The sequence below is a fragment of the Balaenoptera acutorostrata genome, chromosome 18 (assembly GCF_949987535.1).
Source record: "Balaenoptera acutorostrata chromosome 18, mBalAcu1.1, whole genome shotgun sequence".
NCBI classification, from domain to species: domain Eukaryota; kingdom Metazoa; phylum Chordata; class Mammalia; order Artiodactyla; family Balaenopteridae; genus Balaenoptera; species Balaenoptera acutorostrata.
The window spans coordinates 61,882,785-61,908,928 of NC_080081.1; the positions used below are offsets into that span (position 1 = coordinate 61,882,785).

General features: G+C 41.3%; 1 protein-coding gene across 7 annotated transcripts in view; it reads right to left on the reverse strand.

The window, feature by feature from the left end:
• The window catches only part of RCBTB2 (RCC1 and BTB domain containing protein 2), a 38,808-nt gene that overhangs the window by 2,532 nt on the left and 10,132 nt on the right, over positions 1-26,144 (reverse strand). For 4 of the 7 annotated variants that reach the window (XM_057532832.1, XM_057532831.1, XM_057532833.1 and 1 more), the window contains 12 exons: positions 25,012-25,079; positions 23,716-23,766; positions 19,070-19,225; positions 18,694-18,844; positions 16,299-16,465; positions 15,356-15,514; positions 15,131-15,238; positions 13,928-14,070; positions 8,992-9,182; positions 8,350-8,476; positions 6,503-6,642; positions 2,290-2,420 (listed from right to left, as the gene is read on the reverse strand). In XM_057532832.1, coding sequence (XP_057388815.1) covers positions 2,290-2,420; positions 6,503-6,642; positions 8,350-8,476; positions 8,992-9,182; positions 13,928-14,070; positions 15,131-15,238; positions 15,356-15,514; positions 16,299-16,465; positions 18,694-18,844; positions 19,070-19,225; positions 23,716-23,766; positions 25,012-25,065 — 1,578 coding nt within the window. In that variant the 5' untranslated portion in view covers positions 25,066-25,079. The remainder of the gene's footprint in view (positions 1-2,289; positions 2,421-6,502; positions 6,643-8,349; positions 8,477-8,991; positions 9,183-13,927; positions 14,071-15,130; positions 15,239-15,355; positions 15,515-16,298; positions 16,466-18,693; positions 18,845-19,069; positions 19,226-23,715; positions 23,767-25,011; positions 25,080-26,144) is intronic. The other 3 variants (XM_057532830.1, XM_057532834.1, XM_007186849.2) reach the window with 1 other exon arrangement.

Sequence of the window (26,144 nt, forward strand, 5' to 3'; positions counted from 1 at the left end):
GTTTTGAAATTTGTCCAATATTGGATTGCATTCCAGCTTTACAATTATTAGCTTACTAAGAATTTACTTAATCTCTCTGAGATTCAGCTTCCTCATTTGTAAACTGGAACAAATAATAATACATATATTCTTAATAAGGTTCTTTTGAGAACTAAACGAGATATGAACTGTGCTTCAAATAATCCCTGGTGTGTATTAATTACGTATTAAGTGTAGTCAAGCATGAGGGATAATTTGCTGAAAAGGTCCGTTTCTTGCTTATTAGAGTCAGCAAGTAACAATACTAGTCAACTCAAATATACGGTTCTTTATTTATAAAAACTTTTATATTAAGTATACATTGAGTCTATTTTACTTGTGGTCTATTATACTAATTTAGGGTACCACAGTTAGACAGCCTGTAGTAAAATACAGTGCCTCTACAGGCAAAGTTGAACATTCATTAAACAAATATTTAATGAGCACATACTATGTGTCAGGCACTATCCTAGGCACTAGGGATATGGTTGTGAGCAAAACAAAGTCCTTGCCATTTGCTCAGGGAGGTTGCTTTCTAGAAAACAGGGCTGAATGGTAACCATACAAATAATTCACATAAACAGGGAATATGAAGAAGTCTTGGACATTAATTCTAGTTCAGATGGAAACACTATGTGCCCACAATCTCATCATCTGAGGCAGCCCACCAGAGTCCAGTATTATCAGCATGACTTTAACAAACTCTTGAAAAAGCACAGTTATTGTTTGGCCATGAAGCCTTCTGTGTGTTGTAAGTGCCCAAAGTATTATTACCTTGATGAAAGACAAACATTCACTATGCTTGTAAATGTCAATGCTTCAAGGTGGGTAAGATTTTTTTAAATGTTAAGTGAAAAAAATCTAGTATTTAGAAATATATATTAGGTTGGCCAAAAAGTTCGTCCCGGTTTTTCCATAGGATGTTACGGAAAAACCCAAACGAACTTTTTGGCCAACGCAATACATAACCTAGGAAAAAATCAGAAGGAGCTGTATGAAAATGTTAGTGTCCTCTGGTTGAGGAGTCATTTCCTTCCTCATACTTTTTGTATTTTACAAATTTTCTTTAATAAGCACATTATTACTTATATAAGCAGAAAAGAAGTTATAACCTTTTTTCTGCCCACGACTAAAATGTCCCTGTTTTCTGACCAAAGGAAAGGATATCCTTAAGGAAATCGACTCCAAAAAGTATGGCCTGTTTCCTAAAGATTTAACTCTAAGACAAGTTTTCTTTCCTTTCTTTATTATCAAAACAATACATGGTCACTGTAGAAAGTTCAGGAAAAACAAGCGAAGATAAGGAAATAAAAATCATCCACAATCCCACCATTCAAAGATAACCACTGACTGTATTTTTCAGTCTTTTTTCCTATGTAGATAATAAATTTTGGTCTTTTTAAATTCAGCTATTTATACTTAAAAAAAATTTATTTTACTATTTTTATTTAAAAAATTAAAATAAATATACTTATTTAAAAAATAGGAGCACAGTTCTTCAGTCAATGATATATGTTGAATAGTATTAACATTTTTTAGTTTAAACAATCCTTTCCTGTTCACACTGACTTTTTCCAATTTTTAAAAATTATAAACAACACTGCAGGAAACATCTTTGAAGCTAAAACTTTGTCTGAATCCATGGTTACTTCCTTAAGATAAGTTTCTATAACTGAATTCCTTAAAGAATTACATTTTTGAAGCTTTTAATACATATTATACCAAACAGCCCCCCAGACTGATTATACTAATTTGCATTCTCCTCAGCAGTTTAGGAGAACACCCATTATCCTGAGCCTATACTATTTCTAAAAATAGACTCCCTGGTTTGACAGTTGAAAAATTATACCTTATTTTCATTTATATTTTTCATTTGTTCATAAATCCATTTGGTCCATTTTTTTCCATCAAACTGCTCATGTTTTCTTTTTGTTTTAAGAATTATACATTAACTATGGTGAACTTGCTTCGTGATATTACAAATATTTTCCCCAGAGTATCATATACTTTGTTTTTTTCTGTTTATTTTTTTGTGTATAAACATTTTTGGTTTTTTGAGATCAGATCTATCAATCCTTTCTTTTATGGTTTCTGCCCTTGAGGTCCACCCTAACTTTGTATATATATATAAACATTCCCTTATATTTTTTCTGGTACTTTGTTTACCTTAGATCTTTAATTTACTTAGACTTTCTTTTAGTTTAAGGCAGGAAGGAGACAGCTAACCATTTCTTCCAGAAGGTGAGCTCCTCGAAAGGTTGCCCTTCTTACCTGAGCGTCATACTTCACGGCGGCCGAGAGCAGCGCGATGGCGTTCTCCTCACAGATTCCTTGCTTGATAGTTTGTTGGCAGAGTTTTTTCAAACGATTTTCTCTATAAAATGTAGCCAAATCTAGCAATCCTAGTGGAAAGAGATGTTTTCTTAGGGGAGTGATCTCAAGCACCCGGATTTAAACTCACTCAGCCTGTCAGAGATGATTCTGAATATAATCCTCAGTGAAGGGCTGTGGAAATAGAGACTTGGGCTTACTTACACTCTGAGCATGTGGCTCTCTCTACCTGAGAACGCAGCTGCACTGAGCGAGTGCAGTACACAAACAAGTAGCTGTGGAAAAACAGGAGCAAGTGAACATGGCCCTAGTCTCTTCCTCAGAAATGCTCCTCTAGTTAGCCCTCCCCCCGAATTATCAACATCTTCTCCAGCAGCATTCGCACGTGCTGTAATAGTGCCTATCTTCAAAAAGAAAAGAAACGCCTTTCAGGCCTCCTGCGACCCTGCCCCGTTTCTCTGTTCCTCTCCTGAGCGAGCCTCCTGGGGAGAGTGGTCTCTGTTTGCTGCCTCTGTTCTCTCACCTCCTGTCCTCACCTTAAGCAGAAGCCCAGCCCCTCTGCTCCCTGACACCACACCTGTGATGGTCACTAATGGCTCCCATGGTGCCAAACCCAAGGGGCTATCCTCTGATTTCACCTTACTCGACATTTACACAGAATTTGATGGCGTTGAGGCGACTCCCCTTCTCGAAATGCCGTGTTACTTGCTCGTGTTTTCTTCTCCTTCGTGAGTTACTCTTCAGTCTCCTGGCTGGACCATTTTTCCTGACTTCCAAGTATTTGAATGCCCCAGAGTTCAATGTTCAGATTCTTATTTCGCTTATTTCCCTAAATGATCTCCAGCCCCTCAGTTTTAAATACCGTCTGTAAAAACTGATGATTCCTGTTATATTATCTGTCATCTGCTTTCCAATAACTCAACATAGAGTGATTTAGATGCTTAAGTTAATTTTAATCTACCCCAACGGACACTATGAAGCACTCTAATCAAGAGTGGTCGGTCAGTTTGCATTTGAAAGGCCCTTGTCAGGGGCTTCAGTTATGGCTACCTAAATCTTCATTGGAGGACGTGTTAATTAGCATAAAGAATGCTACAAACACTTTGTCACTGGTGAAATGAGTGGCACTCAGGTTATGTGGCTTGGCTAGAGATGCTGTGAGGGTGCCTTTGGCCCCTGCGTGATCGGGGTTCAAGCACCGTGGGCTCAGCAGTCCTACTACACCCTTGGAGTGGTACATTCGCTGGGTCTAATCCAGTCCTGATTGCCACCTGATCAAAAGGCTAGCTGAATCCTGATTCTGGAATATTGTCACGTTTACTTCACAATAACCTTTCACGGAAGGTACTTCATAGAGGGCCCAAAGGACAGAGAGCCAGGATTTCATCAACCTTACAACATTAACCGTTTTTATATCTGCTAATAAGTTTTGTACGTTTGGTAGAAATTTCTACTAAGTTTGGTAGAAACTTGCTTTCATTGTAACATGACAAATATTATCAAAATTACAGAAGAAAGGCCTATGGCCCTCTGAAATCTTTTGAAATCTTGAGAGCTGTGAATGGCCTGATTGTTCCTGGTCAGTTCTCAACAACTCCCAAGTTCACATCAACAGCCCCACACACTCCGAGCATCAGACTCACGCATGCGTGTACTCACGTGTACTGCCCTGAGCCTCTGCTCCAGGGGGCCCAGCTCTGCACCCGTTCTAGGCACCCCCCTCTCCACAGGCTGGCCAAGGAGCCAAGTGCCCACTCCTAGACCACACTCTGTGCTCCTGGGACCCTGGGATTCCCTGAATAATCAGCCCTGAAGCCACATATGTCGGTATTTCCTCCCCTCCAGACCACGTGCAGACCCCCAGCCCCGAGGGGTGGCCGGAGGGGTTGACTGGGACACGGACATGCAGGCTGGGACGCCCACACACCCCTGGGATGCAGGATGTAACTGGGGGTGGGTAAAGGAAGACGGCAGGTCCTAAGCTGGAGGCCAGAGGCCTGTGCTTCCTGTGCCACTGTGTCCCCGCACAGAACTCCAAGCGTCCTACAACTCTAACTTCCAGATGAAACGCCTACCTGGCCCTTCAGTTCTTGATGAAGGTATATTTTTCAAGGTATGAGGATTGAACATATTTTATCTGAAGCTTTTTAGCTTGACATATAACTTTAAATTTTTAGACAAATGGTGCATAGGCCTCCATTTAGACTCTTGCCCAGGGCCCTGCAAATGTGAGGGGCGGGCCCATAAAAAAAAACCTGCCACGCAGACGTCTAAAAAGCACCTCAAACTCCTTTGATTTTTCAAACTCAAGAGCAAAACCTGGTGCTCTCCACACTCAAGCCAAATACCGCAGAGCAATCATCCTTTTCTCTTTTTCCCTCAAAACCCACATCCCATCCACCAACAAATCCTGTCAGCTCCCTATTTAAGATATACTCAGAATCTGATCTCTTGCAACACCTCCACTGCTAGACCACCCTAACGCAGGGCACCACCATCTTATACCTCAACCACTACAGTTACTGATCTTTTAAAAACAAATCCTCTCACCCCTGGAGCAGAAGCTGCTGGCGCCTCTCCCTTCACATTTGCACAAAGCCATTCTCCCTTTCTTCCAAAATCACAGACTACGTGGCTGAGCCATGACCATCTAGAAGTGACCACTCCCCCCAACTTCCTGTGCAGCTGAGTTAAGGCCTTGGTTATCTCTGGTCCATGGTTTAAAAGAAGTCGGACTTCCTTAACCAACACTGGGATTTGCCCTTTGCCCCTTGTCACTGTCCCTCCCTCCATCCTGCTGCCTGTAATGCACACGTGGTCTTGGCCATGAGTGCAGGGGCCATATGTAAGGATGCCTTGCACTGTATCCCTGTGTGACAGAGAGAGAAACTGTCTTGTTTAAGCCACTTCCTTTTTTCATTTTACTGCTAAAGCAAATCCTAAATAACGCAACCCTCGGGCTCAAAACCTTCCAAGGCTATCCATCACGCCAAGAATAAAACTCGAGCCCTTCACAGTGGCCTCCAAGGTTGTACCTGGTCTTGCCCAGACCCAGCTGCCTGGCCTCAATTCCTCCGACTGCCGGTCTCACTCTCTCCCTCCAAACCACCCGGGGCCTTCCTCCTCCCCCTCCCCCTCTTCCCTCTTCCTCCCCCTCCTCGTCCTCCTCCCCCTCCCCCTCCTCCATGTGCTACATATGTTCCTGTCTCAGACCTTTGCACCTGCTATCTCCCTTGTTTAGAACACTCTTCACCTGGGCGTCTGCATGCTTCCCCCAGCTCTCTGCTCAGCACACGTCCTCACAGAGGCCTTCCCTGACCTCCCAGCTGACTGCTTTTCTTTCTTTGTTTAGGGCTGGCCTCCCTCCTCCGAGCAGCAGCTCCACAGGAGCAGGGCGTGGGTCTGTCTCATTCATAGGTGCCGAGGGGAGCACGGCACACAGTGGGCCCCGGGCGCTCAAGTATTGTGGGAGAAAGGAAGGAAAACTATAAAACTTAAGAAATCAGACTTTTGTTACCTAAGGAAAATTAAATGCTGATCTGGTAAAAAAGTGTTATTGGATTTATACATGTAAAATGAATATTTAATTGAAAAATTTGAGAGCTGAACTCTTTCTCCAGTTCCTTACAGAAGTAACTCCTTAACTCTCTGTCCCATGGGCCAACAATATTGCTGACAGCTGTAAACTGAAATTTAGTATGTTTTCACCTTGTGCCCGCCGGACGCCCTGGGTTGCTTTCCTACCGTCAGTACACCTGAGGTGCAGTGATGCACTAGATCACAGTGGGTGGTCCCAGAGGGACCGTCACGGTTACGGAGACCAGCAGGGCTGCCCATTACATGCATTTTCTCATTTTTATAATGTAAGTATCTTGAAGGCAGCAGCCGTGTGGTAGCTAAAAAGTCGGGTACAGTATCTAGTAATTCAGGAAGAATGGCACCTGTCCCACAGTGCTGATGGTTTCATAATTCATCCACGTCTCATTCTATCCATCCAGTCAACCTTTGTGTGAAGTGGGAACAAGGGAAAAGCGTTTGGGTTCAACACACAAAAAGAGAACTGCTTCTGTGATTACCCTCACAGCCACTTCCTTTTAGGCTCTACACGAAGCACCTTTCTGCCAATCTCTTGGTCAAGTCTGGTGGCGATTACCTACGGCCTCCTCGGGGGACAGGCTGATGCTGTCTGTGTACAGGTACTCCAGGAAGGCTCGGTAAACAGGATATGAAAATTCACTCATTTCTACAATATCATCCTCGCTGTCTTCCAACGAAGAGCGAAAATGCTCACACCTGAAGGAAGAAAGAAACGCGTCAGGTCCTGGCTTCTGGGCAAGAGCCAATGACCTTCCTGCGGAGCGTGTGCTCGTGGCGGTTAAAGGGGAAACAACTAACAGGGAGAAAGGAAAAACACAGCACCACGCAACTCCGTGTCCTTGCCGGGCCCCTGGCTTCCCCTGCCGGCCGGAAGTCTGCGGTCGTTTATTCGAGGAGGCTGCAAACGCTAACCTGCTGCGGGGCAGCTGCCTCCGCGGCCACGAGCTCCCAGGGGCCCTCCCACACCACGTCCGCGGGGCAGCACTTACAGAAATCAGGTAGGTTTATTTTCATAAACTCTGAGTAATTTTGTTTCTTCTCCTCCTGTTATGAGTTGAATTGTATCCCCCAAATTCATAGGCTGGAGTCCTAACCTCACTATAACAGTATTTGGAGAAAGGACGTTTACAGAGGTAATCAAGTTAAAAGGAGGTCATTAGGGTGGACCCTAATCCAATATGACCGGTGTCCTTACAAAAGGGGGGATTTGGACACGGGGAGAATGCCGTGTGAAGACTGGAGTTACGCTGCCACAAGCCAAGGGCTGCCGAAGACTACCAGCAAACCACCAGGAGCTGGGACAGAGGCATGCAACAGATTCCTGCTCAGAGCTCTCAGAAAGAGCTCATTCTATGCACAGCCCTGATCTTGAATTTCTAGCCTCCAGAACCATGAGAGAATAAATTTCTGTTGCTGCAACAGATTAGTCTACAGAACTTTGTTACAGCAGCCCTAGCAAACTGTAACCTCCCCACTTCTATGAAGGTTTATGGGCTACAGTGAGAGTGAACAAATACTGCACAGCCTGACCTTACTAAGAAGTGAACTTGAGACTAAAATGCCGTATTGAGTTTGTGATTCACTGAAGTAGGATTTAAATATCTGTTACACAGCAACGAAATGAATTTCAAAATCACTATGCTAAGAGAAAGGAGCCAGGCAGAAAAGAATGCATATTGTATAATTACATTTACCTAAACTTCTAGAATATACGAACTAATCTATAGTGACAGAAAGAAGATGGTGCTTGCCCCAGGGCTGGGGCCTCAGGGATCTTTGAGGGGTGATGGAAACGTTCTGTGTCCTGATTTGGGGCAGTGGTTTCCCACGAGTATACGAATGTCAGAACTCCTCAAACCGCACATTTTAAATGGATGCAGTTGCTCAAAAATTATACATCAATAAAAGTGATTTTTAAAAATCTCTGTGTTAGCTTTACTCCCGACCTTGCTGCTCTTCTCTTTTTTCAAGCATCTAAATGTTTCGTGTTAGCAAATGTAAAATGGATGGCTGGTGGGAAGCAGCCGCATAGCACAGGGAGATCAGCTCGGGGCTTTGTGACCACCTACAGGGGTGGGATAGGGAGGGTGGGAGGGAGATGCAAGAGGGAGGGGATATGGGGATATATGTATACGTAAAGCTGATTCACTCTGTTATACAGCAGAAACTAACACACCATTGTAAAGCAATTATACTCCAATAAAGATTTATATTAAAGAAAAGAAAACAGAGAATACAGAAGAAATGCCACGTGTAATGTGTTTCCCCCGCTGCACGGCATGCTCATAAGGGCAAAGACAGCCTTACCTTTTTTCAGAATCACAGACGTGCCTAACATAGTTCCTTGGAACTAGCAAACAACAAACATATTTATTTCAATTCTTGGAATAAATGATTCCTTACCTAATTTTGAGAAGGACTTTATGCGCATAAATGTACTTTCCATCCACCAGAAATCTCAGGTCTGCGGTGCTGGGATTGTCAAATTCTCTCTTCAGGGACTCAGCCACGGTGAGGTGGCCGTCAGGTTCTGGGGGGCGGGGGGCGACACCAGCGCTTTCTAAGGAGGACGCAGGCCCAGCACGGCTCTGCTGACACGAAAACACCAGTTCCCCAAATAACTGCCCCACTGAGCTATGCGCTCTTTTCCCAAATACAGATTCCCGCTGCTGCAATCATTAAGGATAAGAACCTCAGACACATCTGCTTATAAATCTGGCAAAACAACTAAAGTCCCAAACCACCACACTAAATAAAATTTTTGAACGTCTGAGTAAATATACCAGCTAAAAATAAAAGCTATAGTTTCCCAGTCACGTCAGAAAGCAATCCAAAGGACTTTTAATTTGGTATGAGATGCTGATTTCTAATACTTTTGAGAAAAATGAATCGATCCAATGAGTTCCCTTTCACAGGAGCTCATTAGAGGGACATAAATTGCCTGACGCTGCACTGAACAAAGTCCTCACTATCAAAAAATGAAAACACCAGAAGTTCTCCTCCTGGCTTGCAGGCCACCACCCCGAAGGACAGCGGTCAGCTCACCCACGGACAGGAGGCGCCAGGTGACGGCGGGCGTGGCGAAGCAGGCGAACACGTCGTCGGTGGAGAAGAAGTGGGTGAGGTGAGGCAGGGTCACCGACTGGCCCCGGCACTGGCCCCACATGTACACGTGCCCTCCCTGCGTCTTGGCTGCAGACGTGTGGGCAGAGTGGCAGGCCGCAATCTCTGTAATTCTAGGTCCACAAACACACACCAAGTAAACACGGTAAACAGGAGAAGAAACAAGGTGATTTTTTCTTCCCTTAGGTCTAACTGATTAAAAACAAAAACAAGACTTAAGACACCTAAGCTTCTCAACTGTCAGGCACCCAACAGTGATTTATATGTAAGCTATGCCTCGGTGGCACTTATGTATCATGAAGGTCTGCTTGTTACCACTTCCAGCCAGTACGCCCATAAAAATATGTACCATCCTGTTTTGAAATTCAAGTATTAATACAATCCAAGAGAGCAGAGACCAAAAAAAAAAAAAAAAAAAGAAAAAAGTGATGTAATTGTTTTCTTAAAACATTACTTACTAAAGCAGATCAGAAAGATTTGGGCCATCTTGACCCAGGGTCAATAAATATTTTCATCAAAACTTTACCAATTTTAGGGTTAAATGAAGCATGCTGTGGGTCACCTCAACTCGCACTGCAAACAGTAAGTGCACTGGTTCTGACTCACTGGACTATATCATCTGGAACCCAAGAGAGCAGTTTTCTGGGATCAACCGCATGTTAGACCCTATTTCAGTAAGTTCATGATTGACAGGCAGGTAGTTCTCAGAACACTTCCTAGTGGAAACCACTGTTTTGTTGAGTTGAAAATAATTATTTTCTCTCAGACTAAGCCACCATACAGATTTAAAGAAAAAAAACTATTTCCCCAAGTGAAGTACCATCTTGATTCTGTCTCGGGCAATGGTACCAGCATCCCCAGTGACTTAGGCTCAGAACTTCAGGGTCATCTTTGACTTCTCCCTCCTCATGTATCCCTTTGTTCAGAACATCCACTTGACAAATAACAGCAATTCTTTCTTTGTAGTGCCTCCCATTTGCCACACCCTCATCAAGGACACCCATACCCAGACCAGCGCAACTCTTAGGGCTCCCTGCCTCAGACTTTCTCTTCTGACCTAAATCACACAATGCTGGCAGGTTAACGATCCTCTTGAAACACCATTCTCATCACTACTTTCAAACCTTCGTTGACTTCCCGTAAGACAAAAATCCAGACACATGACCTTAAGGCCTTCCATAATTTGCCTTCCATCTATGTCCAGCACTCTCTCCAGCACTCACTCTTTGCCCACACACTCTCTGTTCCAATCAACAGATGTACTCACTGCCCCTCAATGTCATTATGCACAAAGCCCTTGTCAGGAATGTTCTTTAGCACTTTGGGAGACCACTTACAATGACAGCCTCTCTTTTCCCTGATAACGTTCTATGAAAAATGTAACTGATTGGAACACAATCGTGTCCTTCTATGCTACACTACCCAACATCAGGAAATCAAAACAACTTCATTCCTACATTCACTTCTGAAATGTTTACCATTAGCCTCCAGGAGAGGGGAACGGCCTTTGCCATTCATTAGAGGAGGTGAGACACTGCTTCCACAGCACAGGGGTTAAGGATGCAGAAAAGCTGGGAAAGCTGGCCCTCCCTGAGCATGGCCTTGGGGCATTTACCTGGAACACCCAGTGCCACGCGGGAAGTCAGGGGTGGGGCTGAGGCTTGGCTGACTGCAGCAGCTGCTACAGCAACGAGAATGGAGAAGGTTTAGAGGGAACCTTCAGGTCTCAGCTTGGGACTCAACCATCAGCCAAGGCGCCCTGCCTTTGCCTGATGTCATCTGTCCTTACATGTGATTCATACCAAGAAGCAAATGTGGAAGTTCAGATTTTCCAGTCATACATGCAATAGACAATGACTATAAACTGCGCTAACCTTTACTGTCAGGATGTCTGGCATATTTCACACTTTATTTTGTAGCCATTCTTAATGGAAAAAAATTACTATATGTTCATAATAAATAGGTTTGGTGTCACCTCAACGGAATGACCCGCAACAATGGCACAGCTTAATGTCTGAGAAGTACTAGAAATGAAACAGCAGAGAGTGAGACAGAAGGCAAAACAGAAAACAACGAGGAAAGAAAAAAGGTAATTTGTGAGGGAGGAGAATAATGGAGAAGAAATCATGATTATAAAAAGATCCAGAGCACTGTTTCCCAATCCTGGTTCTGTAAGAGGCCAACACATGATTAATGACCTCAAGAAGTCACAAAATTCACAAAAATTCAAGGCAAAGTTGGTTTTAGATCAATCTAACTTAAACTGTGTTTTTAGGGAACTTTAAAGACATGCTGGTAAATCAAAGTCCTGAAAATTCAGAAAGATTGGGAATGACTGGGTTAGAGAAGAGAATCATTTTAATTATTAAAATCACTTCTATGTGAACATAAACAGTGATATAAAGTGTTAGCATTCCTCACCATAAACAGACTTAATCAGGTTTTTCTTGGGTTGTTGTTTGAGCAAATAATCCCACATAGACAGATTTCCCCTTTCCGCTTCTGTGAACACGTAACCAAGACCTGACGACCCACCCCGCCCCAAGTTCAATCCTGTTTGTTCTCATTAGCCAAGGCTCCCCGTGATGGGCCCCAAGAGTCAGGAGTTCCTGAGAGATAAGTCATAACGTATCTGCAAAGTTTCAGTCGTTGAAAAGGGCAGGAAGGTGCCGAACAAGTCCCAGCAAACCTATAGGTTCCTCCCTCGCAATATTTGTGCAATGGAGAGCCTGCAAGCTCAGCAATCACCACCTGAAATTCAAGCACGGAAAACTGAGAAAAGCAGGACCATCTCATTCAAAACTCATCCCTGATATCCGTAGCCAAAATCATGTTTACGTGGACAAGACCAAGTGTGCAAGTATTTAGCTATTTCTACTTTTTTTTACATATATAATTCAAAACAATGTTTTGAGTTATGAAGTTTTTAAAAAAGACAGAAAGCAATAGATAACTCTCCAGTGCCACGTGCCCTGACACTCACATAACTTCCGTGGCCTGCTTCTCTGCCTCTTTCGCTCTTTCCCACTGAGCCGCCCTACAGTCTGTCTGTCCCAGCGTGACCACAGTCAGAAGACCTGGCACTCACTCTCGGACTGTCAGGACCAGCGGCGCAAGGTGGGGCGCGTCGCTGGTGGGCAGACGGCAGCGGGCTCTGTGAGTCCAGACAGAGGAGTTCAAGTTTATGTTAAGTGTGGCAGCACGAGAAAAATGGTAAAGTGCCATACAGATAGTCTGTTTTTATACCCATGTTACCTCGGATCCTTTAACACTTCTTCGCTATTTTGTCTAAGTACTACAAGTCCCCACTGACTGGATTTGCCAGCCGGAGGCGTTTTTGTGATTGTTCAAAGCCTCAAGACTGTCTCTTCTCTTTTTACTGAGCGGCTCTGAACCACCTTTAAGAGAAATGAAAGTAACACAGCTGCTTGCATCTCCTGTGTGCCTGCCAGCTCGTGACCTTCACTATCTTTCCTCTTCCCCAATTCTTAAGGAGTCTAGGGTCTTACTGTAAGATATGGGGGAAAAAAAGGTTTTTTAACCAATTTAACATAGGTTAAATAAAAGCAGCCAGGTTCATAATACTCAAATGAAAATCAAGGGAGCTGAAAATGACCATCTGGTTCTTCATTTTCATTGTTAAATATTCCAATAGAAACATATAAAAGAACTGCTACAAATGCAAAATAATTTATCCATATATTTATTTAAAATCAGATATAGCAAAAATTAATATGTAAAATAAAAATGAAAACAGCAATATTAATTTCCACAATGATTTCAACCCTGGCTTAATGGAACAGATAATAAAATGTTCTTGTTCCATGCTCCTGTGTCAAGAAATGAAGAGTGAAAAGGCAGTGATATACCCATGTTTGAGAAATTTCAAGAGACCTTGAAAAATAGTAGGATAATCTGGGGGAAAACTCTGGATATGCTACTCACTTAATACAACCTTGCAAACAAGTGCACACACTCAGTTTTAATTTTTTAACCATTTTGCTCTGCTTCACAGTGATAGCCTGGGAGTTGAAGTAATGAAACAGCCATATTCCTTTCAACTGGCAAATTTTATAAGTAGCTGTGTGAATGGCTTTATACCCCCATCTGAGATACTTTCATCTTCCTAAACCATAGAAGATAGACCTCCAATGTTATCAACTTCTTCTTAAGAATGTGAAATAGGGCTTCCCTGGTGGCGCAGTGGTTGAGAATCTGCCTGCTAATGCGGGGGACACGGGTTCGAGCCCTGGTCTGGGAGGATCCCACATGCCACGGAGCAGCTGGGCCCGTGAGCCACAATTGCTGAGCCTGCGCGTCTGGAGCCTGTGCCCCGCGACGGGAGGGGCCGCGATAGAGAAAGGCCCGCGCACCGCGATGAAGAGCGGTCCCCGCACCGCGATGAAGAGTGGCCCCCGCTTGCCGCAACTGGAGAAAGCCCTCGCACGAACCGAAGACCCAACACAGCCAAAAATAAATAAATAAATAAATAAATAAATAAGAAAATCCTTTAAAAAAAAAAAAAAAAAAGAATGTGAAATAGGAAACAATGAGAATGGGGGGAAAAGGTCTTTTTTGAGCGAGAAGAATAATGTGGAAAAGCTGTTGGAGGATTAGTCATTGTAGTTGGTGTAAAGTAGCTATTGGAGGTATAGATGAAATATGCGTATGTGAAAACAAAATATTTAACATCAATCAACTTGCCCCAAAATTCTAAAGCTAATTTTAAACAGGAATGAATGGTCTTGTTCAAGAATATTCTAATACTAGCAGTCAATTGCCCATAATTCTATACAATGCCTAAGTTTAGTTTAATCACGAAAGAACACGGAACTTATTTTGAAAATGCATATATTACCTGTCCTTTTCCACAACAACAGGAGTAGGGTAGGACTGGTTACTTTTATTGCCAGTGCCCAACTGGCCATAAGAATTTGCGCCCCAAGCATACACTTGACCTTCATCTGTTAATACTAATGTGTGTGCATAGCCACAGGCAACCTGGAAAGAGAAAAACCAAATCCACTCAGGCCTACAAACAGAAAGAAACATGTTTCACAAGATACATTAAGAATCAAAAAATGAAAAAAAAAAGAAAAGAAAAAAGGGAAGAGGCAGTCTGCCAGAAAGGCAGGCCTTAAGTTAACCAACATCCCTCCAGATCTAGCTTAGGCCCTGTGTGTGGTGAAAACTGCAGTGAGATCAACATGAGTCCTTCAGTGACAAGAGTGCAGTTTATTCACCTTTAATACGGCATTCATTATGCTCACAGAGATCAAGGGGTGTGAAGTGAATAAGAAATAGACGCTTCTATTTTTTAAGAATTATTTTCTCCTTTTATTATAAAAGTAAAAGATGTTCAATGTGAAAAAAATATAGGAAAATATAATTATGAAAGTCATCTCAAGATCTGGATTTTTTTCTGTTTATATATAAATATAGAGATATGCACTGATAGCTTTTTAAAAAAATGATCATATCTGTATAAGCAGTCCTGTATCTTTCTTTTTACTTAATATTGCATATAGCATTATTTCCCTACCATTAAAAATCCTTTGTAAGCATCATTTCTGTTAATATAGATTTAGTATTGATATTAATTTATTTCACCATTAACTTACTGTTTGATTAGACAAATTGTGCTACTATTATTTGTTATCAATTCTTTTTTCTTTTTTTTTTTTTGCTATATCTTTACTATACCTTCTGCAAGTCACTTTCTCTTTGGTTCCTTAGGATAATGCCCTAAATTTAAGTAGAATTACAGATCAAAGGGTATGAATATTTTTAAGGCTCTTGATACATACTGCCAAAGTTTCCTTGGAAAAGATGATAAAAATTTACATCCCAACAGCTATGTATGAGAGTGCACTGGAAATATAAATTTTCTGATAAACATCTACAACTAAATTCAGGAAAAGAGCTTTAACCTTTACTTCAGTCAAGATAGCCAAGCAGCTTACCTTTTCATCCTGCTAAGATAACTGAGTTTTTAGTACATTGGTATCTTTGCCCCCGTAGCCTTAAAAACAGGCAGCACGTGAACCAACAGTGGACGTACCCGCTGGACACGAATGCCTTGCAAAGCTGCTACCCTACAGGGGGTTGGCTGGTTACCGCTGCTGCCGAGTCCCAGCTGCCCGTTTCCATTGTAACCCCAGACATAGACCTGAGAGAAGATGAGAGACTCAATGCCCACGAAAGACGAAAAGAAGCATTCCATGTCGGTATGACACTGAGAAGGTACACAGGCTTTTTTAAGCAACACAGGAAATAACTTTCTTACCTCCCCAGTGTTCACCACTGCCATGGAGCACATCTGCCCACAGGCTATGTTCACAACTACTTTATTCTGTAAGCAGCCCGTGACTCTGCGAGGGATCGGCTGATTAGCTGTTGATGCAGACCCTACCTGCCCAGAGTTATTATAACCCCAGGCAAATACCTATTTGAAAGAAGAGATCAATAAATGAAACACACTAATATATAAAGTGTCTCAATTGGCACTTACGGTACCTCATCTTTGCCCTCAAAATGCCTGATATCCATAAATGCTCACAACACAGACAGGGAGGTTTTCATAGAATGCATTCTTACAAAATGTATTACTTTATTTTTTTTTTAAGATTTTTTTGATGTGGACCATTTTTAAAGTCTTTATTGAATTTGTTACAATATTGCTTCTGTTTTATGTTTTGGTTTTTTGGCCACGAGGCACGTGGGATCTTAGCTCCCCAACCAGGGATCAAACCCGCACCCCCTGCATTGGAAGGCAAAGTCTTAACCACTGGACCCCCCGGGAAGTCCCAAAGCATATTACTTTATAAAATTAGGTTACTGGCATTCATCTACACAAACAGCAATGATTATAATCAAATAGCATATAATCCTTATAAAATTTATATCTACTTTGCTTCAGCCATATTTTCCAGCATTTTGGGATTTTTCTTTTTGCAAATAACCCCCTTGAGTATAGCAACATAGAAGTAACAATACATCCTTTTAAATTTTGCAGTTATAGAAATCCTTACTAAATACAGGCATACTTCATAATATAAACACCATGACTATGAACTGCTAACAAGAGTTAAGACTGAATTTGAGGTAGGTGGTTATTTTAATCAAATGATCATATTTCCAGAACTGCTACAGGAATCTATATAATCGTACTGAAATTAAAATCTTATTGAAATCTTATGATCAGTGAGATTTATGCTGACGATTCTCACCTCTCCATCAGATGTTAGCACCAAAGAATGGTAAGACCCACAGGCCACTTCAATGACTTGTTTGTTTGACAAATTAGTAGAGATATGACAGGGCACTAGACCATGATTAGTTGTCCCATTGCCCAGCTGACTGTAACCATTGTGACCCCAGGTAAAGACTTCTCCTTCTGAAAAGAAAAAGAAACATAACCAACTTTCAAAACGTCTATTCTTATATGAAAATATATATATTACACACTTCCACAAAAGGAAACTAAAACTTCATATGCAAAAGCTAATCAACTTCCCTATTCCACAGAACTCATTTTATAAAAGAATATATTTGGAAAGTTTAACTACATTCTACCTCAAAGCAACAAGACGAAATTTAAATGGATGCAGTTATAATAGCTGGAAGATAGGTTTTTAATAAACAACAGAGAAAAGGCTGCTAAGAGTAAGAGGAAAAAAAAAAAAGATGGAAATTCAAAAGACTGTAAGGTCATTTAACTTCTCTGAACCTTAATTTCCTTATCTATAAAATGATCTCCAAGTTAACTTTTTGAATCTTTGTTATATTACTTATTGTGCAGTATAATACATATTCAGAAAAGTTCTTAAAATATATACACAGTTTTATAAATAATTACAAAGTACACATCCATGTACTACCACTCAAGTCAAGAAATATAATCTTATGATCACCCCAAAAGACCCCCACATATACATCCTGGATAACAGGATTTAGTCTTTCTTGGTTTTGAACTTAACATAAATGGAATAATACAGTATATACTCCTTTCATCTGTATTTTTCTACCATATTGTCTCTTTGTGCTACATTCCAGATAATTTCTTCTGATCTATCTTCCAGTTTATTAATTTTATCTTGCTGTGTTCAAACTGCTGCAAAACTTGTCCACTGATTTTTTCATTTTGATAATTATATTGTTTATTTGGTTCTCTTTCAAGTCTTCTATGACCTCTTCAGGTATCTTCAAGCTCATTTTTTATTTTTTCAAACATAATAACTACAGCCATCTTATAAGTGGTGTCTGGTAATTCTAATATCTGATATTTAGTAGTTGTTTTTTCGCTGTCTTTTTTGCAGGTTCTTATTCAGGGTGCCTTGTTTCCTTGTACCTGGTTGTCTTTGACTATGTGCTACTAACTGCCATTGAAAAATTATTTTTTGATGGCATTATATTCCTTCAGGCCTAGAATGAAGGTACTTTCATCTAGAAAGAATTTGCATTAACTTCTCTCATGTTCTTAAGGCACTTTAAAGGTACCTCTTTAATAAATCCAAGGCTTGAGATTTCTTGGACCATCCAATCTAAGGTGAATTGGAATACAAATCCATGGATACAACACCTCAGGGAGAGGTTTTCTTTCTTTTCTTTCTCCTTGCTTTGCTCAGAGCCAAGGAATTCTTCTGTTGAGTCCCTTAGAGATGAAAGAAATGACTCATCCTTGCCCTAAGAGTGTAGCCCTTTGTGGTCCCAGCCTAACATGTGAGGTCTTTGACTTGTGACCCCTTCACCTCATAAGTACATCAGACCACAACACTGTTTAAGTGCATAGGCAGATGGCTTTAAGGCAAAATTAGCTTCAAGGTCCCCTCTAACTTCTTAGTTCATACTTTCTCTTAAATATATTTGGTCTAATAATTCCTTTCTGCTTTATCAGTGTTCTGATGCTTTTAGAAAATTTTTAAAAATATTTTATCTAGAATTTGTATTTGTTTTCAGTGCAGAAATGGTGTGAATAATCCAGCCTGCTACTACTGGCAACCAAAAATCCCTAAAACTTATTTTTAAAATGTGAAATAAATATACGAGAGTATTTATAAAATTTATTTTCCATTTAAAGAACACTAATAAAATGAATACCCAGCTTGAGGGAAACTCTAAGGTATGTTTTAATTATGTTGTCTTATCAGTCTGAATGTATGAAATAGCCATGAGAATATTTAATTCCTTATACTACTAATACCAACTAGAGCCATCAGTCACTGTTTAAAGTCAGGATCACAGAACGCCAAGAGTTAGAGGGGATCTTGGAACCTAGCTTTCATCGCTCTGTTCATAGATCAAGAATCTCAAGTTCAAAAAGTCCTGAGTGAGTTCAGCATTCTAATGCAAAATAATTACACATATAAACAAAAGGAGTTTACTGGGCTTATCGCACTGTCATTCTTACACCCAAAGTGCCAATGACTGCTAGATTCCATCTGCTACATTATCTTACTTTGATATTGATATTGATATTTCATATTGTCCAAAGCACAGTCAAGTTCCCAGGGCAGAGTCAGAAAGCCAATCAAAAAGTAGGTTCTCAGTGTAAGGGGTGGTCCTAGTCTTGTTTCTCCACAAAGAAAGCAATGGCTAAAATTCCACCCTGTGTTCCTAGGTTACCTGCTGTTGCAAGGACAACATGTGGACCACTCCCATAGCTGAGGCAGGCAATTTTTTTGCCACTTAAAGACTCCAGTCTCCGAGGTTCAATGGTGCTCTGGACATCACCTAATCCCAAACAGCCACAGCAGTTTGTGCCAAGCACAAAAATCTGTGGGAAAAACCAAAGTTAGTTCAAGCAGTTCTATTTCTGACAAACCTGTACATTCAAACAGGCACAGTTCCCCTAGGAAAACTGCTTCATTATTTAATAAATAAGAATCTACTCTCCGTGCATTTTTTTTTACCTTAATTCCTTCCTTAACTCCTTAGTTCCCCCAAGATCTTCAATTCAGCAAATCCGTTACTGAAAATATAATTTTTTCTTCAACATTACCTCATCATTTACTGTAGTATATAAAACTTCATTGCCAGCGCTGCCAAAGACACAGGCCTGACGAACTAACTGCAGTTCTTCCTCAGAACAAAGGGAGAAAATTGGCCACTTTCCCACATCTAACATCTTCAAAGATGACACAGTAGCCTGTACTGGCTGAAAAAGAATTAAAAAAATAAGTAAATAAAATAAATATATATATATATTGACTAATAATAAAAAATACATTTTCTTTGCCCCCTTCATTTCTGTAGAAGAGTTAGCATTGGTTTGAGGAGGAACAAACCCAATTTTGGGAACTGCCTTTACAAGCTTGACTGCTTCAGGACCACTCTCACTGCAACCAAGAGCCAGAGGTCCTGGATGGAATCAGATCTCACCTATTAATTTTCCTCAAGGACACAGGAATCATCCAAGGCTGAACTTTGGGGAGGTGAATGTCTGGCAAGCACTTTCAGTGTCTGTTATGTCTTAAATGTAGCTCTGGAAACTAAGCTGCTTGTGAAAGCAGGAAAAAAGTGAGAAGACTGCTGTTTCATCTGCTGCCTAAGTCTTAGCAAAACAAGTCCTTGGGAAAGAACAATGCCAAAGGTGACACCAAGGAAAAAGTCCCAGAAGGTTTCAGTTCACAGGTCAGTTCTGACCATTCAGTTTGAGCAACTGGTGGGTTCCCTCATCCCCCCACTCAGGTTTGGGGATTGGTAGGACGAAAACACCCAGAAAGTACATGTATTCGTTTGCTACGACTGCTGTAACAAAGTACCACAAATTGAGTGGCTTAAACAACAGAACTTTATCTTCTCACAGTTCTGGAGGCTAGAAGTTCAGAGTCAAGGTATCACCTGGTCTGGTTCCTCCTAAGGGTTGTAAGGGGAAGATCTGTCAGGCCTCTCCCCTCGGCTTGCAGACGGCCAAATTCTCCCTGTGTCTCTCACATCGTCTTCCCTCACATGCGTCTGTCTCTGTGTCTAAATTTCCCCTTTTTTATAAGGATCCCAGTCATGCTGGATTAGGTCACCCTCATGACCTCATCTTAACTGAACGATTTACATCTGCAGTGACCCCATTTCCAAAAAAGGTCACCTTCGAAAATAAAGGGGTATCTTAGTCAATTTGCTAAACCAAAACACCATAGACTGGGTGGATTATAAACAACAAAAATTTATTTTTTATAGTTCTGGAGGCTGGGAAGTCCGAGATCAAGGTGCCAACATCATCATGTTCTGATGAAGGTGCCCTTCCTGGTTCAGAGCCGGAGTCTTCTCACTGTGTCCTCTCGTGCTGCAAAGGGCTCAGGGTCTCTCTGGAGCCCCTTTTATAAAGCACTAATCCCATTCATGAGGTTTCTCCCCTCAGGACTTAAACAATTCTTGAAGGCCCCACCTTCTAATACCATCACCTTTGGGGGTTAGGATTTCAACATATGAACTTGGGGGGGATACAATCAAATCCACAACAGGATGCATTAAGATCATGAACATCTGCACTCCCATAAGAGCATTCAACGTGGACATGATAAAGCTGTTTTTATTTATTTATTTATTTTTTTATGGCTGCATTGGGTCTTCGTTGCTGTGCACAGCAAGCAGGGGCTACTCTTCGTTGCAGTGCGTGGGCTTCTTATTGCGTTGGCTTCTCTTGTTGCAGAGCTTGGGCTCTATGCACGTGGGCTTCAGTAGTTGTGGCACGCAGGCCCCGTAGTGTGGCTCACGGGCTCTAGAGTGCAGGCTCAGTAGTTGTGGCACATGGGCTTAGTTGCTCCACAGCATGTGGGATCTTCCTGGACCCAGGATCGAACCTGTGTCCCCTGCATTGGCAGGCAGATTCTTAACCACTGCACCACCAGGGAAGTCCCAATAAAGTTGTTTTAAAGAGAGCTTTTACTTATTTGCTACACTGGAAACATTTTTACTTACATACTTTTCAACTTCCAAAAATTTTTAAGATTATAATAAAATGCATAAATAGCCAACATGCCTATCAAATGGCATGTCTAGCCATTTCCCTCAATAATCACCAAACTCTAGCTTAATTTAAGGGAGCAAAGGATTTTCTACGCCCTACCTTTCCCATCAGATATGAAATCAGTCTTACCAGATATATGTCTAGTAGAGAGCAGATCAGACTAGCTACTTTTTTTTTTTTTAATTATTTATTTATTTATTTATGGCTGTGTTGGGTCTTCATTTCTGTGCGAGGGCTTTCTCTAGTTGCGGCGAGCAGGGGCCACTCTTCATCACGGTGCACGGGCCTCTCACTGTCGCAGCCTCTCTTGTTGCGGAGCACAGGCTCCAGACGTGCAGGCTCAGTAGTTGTGGCGCACGGGCTTAGTTGCTCCGCGGCATGTGGGATCTTCCCAGACCGGGGCTCGAACCCACGTCCCCTGCACCGGCAGGCAGATTCTCAACCACTGCGCCACCAGGGAAGCCCCTAGCTACTTATTTTAGAAAGGATATTTGTGCTTTCCACCTTAGGAGTCAGGGGAAAAAATTATTTATTTATCCATTCATTCATTCATTCATTCATAGGACTTGGCTCACAAGATTAGGAGGCTCAGAAGTCCTATGTCTGCATTTGTAAACTGGAGACCCGGGAAAGCTGGTGGAATAATTCAATCCGAATCCAAAGGCCTGAGAACCAGAGGAGACAATGATGTAAATCCCAGTCTGAGGGCAGAGGATGAAATGAGATGTCCCAGGTAAATCAACGAAGCAGGAAAAAAGGGATGGATTCTTCCTTCCTCTGCCTTTTGTTCCATTCAGGTTCTCAACAGATTGGATGATGCCCACCCACACCAGGAAGAGCCACCCATTTACTGAGTCCACCAGTTCCAGTGCTGTTCTCATCTGGAACCACCCTCACAGACACACCCAGAGACGATGTTTAACCTGGGCACCAGGGGCCCACTCAGGCTGACATGTAAAGTTAACTAACTATGTGATGACACACAGTGAAGATGGAGGCAGAGACTGGAGTGATGCAGCTATATGTCCCGGAACACCAAGGATGCTGGGAGCCCGCAAGAAGCTGCAGGCTTCTTCCCTCAAGCCTTCAGAGAGCATGGCCCTGCTGACACCTTGATTTCAGACTTCTGGCCTCCAGAACTGTCAGAGAATAGATTTCTGTGGTTTTAAACCACCTGGTTTGTGGTACTTCATCAGGGCAGAAACTAATACTAATCCCATTCCTGATTTCTGTTGTTTTAAACCACCTGGTTTGTGGTACTTCATCAGGGCAGAAACTAATACTAAGAAACTAACACAGAGGGGAAGCAGTTTGTCACTGCTAACAGCATCACCCTCAGTGAGTGGCATACCCTGAACCAGGGGAAGCTCCCCTAATACCAAATCTGGCCACTTCCCCCCATGACAGCACCGAACTGTAAGACCCTGTCTGGAGAATGATGTCTTCTATTATCTTTTGAGCAGCACCTAAGGCCACTGTGGGGCTAATGACAGAATCTTGTTCTGTTACATTTTAGTCTAAGCTTCTACTTTAAATTACCCACCTCCTTATATTATGAAGGAATCTTATTTTCTGTGAGGTGTTCATTTTAATATTTTTTTCCTATTTAAGTCTATAATTTTCAGAAAGAACAATGTTTGGGATGTGGCATCAAACATTTCATGTAGACGTGCTAACGTGCTAGTTAAAAGAGTTCTTCCATATTATTTCTAATCTTCCCAAGTGTAGGACATACACATTGCTATCCTCATTTTACATATGAGGAACCTGAGGGCCAGAGAGACCGAGAAATACTCCAAGATCACCAGCTGCTCAGTGGGTAAGCCAGATTTCTTTCCACAAATCATCTGTTGCTGAGTAAAAAGTTCACACAAAAAATGCTAACTCCTGGCAGGCCTAGTGTTTGCTTGCATTTGTAGGGCTTTGGCTGTTGTGCTCATGAAGTCCTTCATGAACAGGGCAGTAATGCCCACCGTGGGTTGTCTTCCTTCATGGAGCTCACAATTTAATAGAAAACAAATAATTACAATATAACGTAAATACAACAGGTGTGAATACATTGCTTTTTAAATCTCTGCCAGAAGGTAGAGATTTTTACTTCAAAAATTCATGTTTCTAAGTCTGCGGGGAAACTTCTTCATAGGGAACCAATGACTTCATTTATGAAATGCACATGTTTATACTTTTTTGAAGTAAATATTTAGTATCAGTCTCCAGGAATTGAGTATCTTCTCTCACAGAAGAAAAATACATTCTTCTGTCTGGCATAATCTTGAGCATATATAGTTATACACATTGTACATACTGTATACATATGTACATATATAGCATATATGTATACTCTGTATATATATACATTGTATATAGTAAGAGTGTGCATAACATAAGGATGCACACACTTTAGGAGCCTCAATCACACCACAGCCAGCCTGCATGACAGCAGGCGTCTCTGCAGAAGGCACCCAACTACCTCTGGGCCCAACTATTAAGTAAGGGACTGGCTGAGTAGGAGCCAAGAGTGGGCAATAAAAAAACTGTAGGGGAAAAAAGCACTACCAGGGAGCGAGAGCTTGGCAACATACGTCATCAAGATCGCGTCCCCGGAATTTGCATCCTAGCTTGGAGCCTCCTTCCTGCACTTGTCACCAGCATAGGTGAGAATTAACCCCAGGCCAGCTTACCTTCGCTACTTTGCTCACATCCAAGCCACCTCTCTCATCTTTCACTGGCATCTGTTTGGGAAATGCAAAGCAGTAAAATTTTAATATTAGCTCAAGGAAAACATAATTAAGGAAATACATCTCCATAAAGTTAGAGACCAAAATGCATTGTATCATTCCTTTGAGTGTGTGCTCCCTGTATTAACTCTGCTTCTCCATCCATATGAAGAACCAAGTGGATTATGATACTTCATTTAACTATGGACAACTATTAAGTTGTCACAATTCAATTTAAAATACCGCATATAAAAACAGAATTAAAATCACATGTTGGGCATGCCTAGCCAAAAAAAAAAAATTCTTAAAGAACAACAGCCAACACCTCACGTTTTGAGAATTTCCTGGCAGCATAACACCATGTAATACAGTAATTTCTTTGCTAATTCCATGAGTCTTTTATTTTACAAAATCTGTTCCCAGAAAAAAATAATGAAATTTTCTATGAACATTCTATAAGCCTTTCAGGTTCTATACATTGCTTTTGTAAGCTACTTTCCTACAGGAGCTCACAAATGAGCACTTCAAGTCAGCACGCGGCAATACTATGGTTCAGGTTCAGAAGCTGTGCTGTTTTTGTACACGACGCTGGCTGTGATGATGATTTACATCTTTTACTGGATTTTGACCATATTTTATTTTTTAAAAAGTGGAAAACAGAAAAATGAAAGTTAATGGTGGCAGTTAATATGAAGCTGTCAACAGTGAAGAGCAGATATTTTGTAAATTTAATAAAATCAACAGAAGATAAGAGATCGATGTGCATGCTGAAAGATGTGAAACTTTTAACATCAATTGGACACTGACCGGACCTAAGCTGGCTGACTGTAATATTCAGATGTGATGGAAACGAAATAAAGAATATCTGCGATGAATTAAGAACATGTCATCTAAGATTAAGTATTTTGTAATTTTTTTAAATCTCTGGCAGTGGAGCAAACATCGTTCAACTCAGACCCTTTTGCAGGACAGCATTTTCTGTGAAAGTAGGGGTGGTGTGACTCCTCATCCAGCTCAGACGTCACCGCCTCTGGGAACCCTTTCTCTACTCCTCAGACGATCCCCAGAGTCCCGTGCTGGTCCCTCTGGCATTCTCTACACCCATAGCAGTGACCGGCCAGCATCTTAGTCACTATACCGAGAGCCCCTCAAAGACAGACACTATCTCACTGATCTTCCTATCGGATGACCAATAGAGGTTTGATGAAGTATGTTTTATGTGACAGAAAATATATGCTCCAAGGGCATGATTTTTCTAACCTTGCCACTTTTTCCATAGAGAAGGAAAAGTTCTTCTTCCATATGGTCTTCCATGGTCCTGTGCAGTCCTTGGGGAAAAAGTATGTGGTAAAATCAATATCCCACATGTCGAGTGAAACTGGGCAGGTTAAAGTTACTTTACTTCTAATTAACAGAGAAAATAAGCTAAGCTCAAATATGGTGAAGGGAAAATAAGGGAATTAAGTTTGGGGCATGGGAGTTAACAGCTGTAAAACCCAAAAGATGTTTTAACTGTTGTTCTCCTATGAGAATCCTCCTGCTGAGGTGTGGATAAATCATCCCAGGATAAACCTATATTCTTAAATCTATTAGGGAATGAGTAGAAAATTTTCATTTCAGAGTTGACTTCCTATAGATAAGAAAAAATAAATTTTAGACCTTGGTCAAATTTCCCCTGGGACTGGAAAGTTCCAAATCACTGTGAAGAGTAGACTTATCAATTCTCAGCTCTACTGAAGAGTGTATGATTTGCTAAGGGGGAGGGAGGGGGGTAATGAATGAAAAGGATAAAAGGATGAAAGAATGAATGAACAAATGTGACTTGTTGCCTTAACAAAAAATCTGAAACAACAGCCATCAAGTATGTAGCTATAGCACTGAATGTGCTTGCCTTAATAAACCAGCTCCACGACTACCTTCTACCACATACAAGTAACAACAGAAGCAGCCCTATCAGATAATAGGCAGTATGTCTGGACTGTGGTTAAATCATTACACAGTTATCACTAAAAATAAATATGAATAAATATTCTCTCCCCTCAGAAGCAATTTAATGAAATCATGTTTAATAGTATTGATATTCTGATTCATTAGGTTGGCTTCTATTTACTCAAATACAACCCATATTTCAAGTGCCTAACATGAGAACATTTTATCTAATACTACCTACAAGCAGTTAGAGCCTTGCAATAGATAAAAACAATAACCAAAACAAGGCTAAGTCTTAACAGTGTTCCTTATCGATGATTTATATTCACTTGAGGATACGGGTAAAATTCTGTTTTCTTCAGCTGTAAAAGGTCTCTCAGCATATAAGGAATAATAAATAATATACTCAGAATAATTATTACTCAAACTATGGCAATTAATACCAATCATTATTTCTAATGTTT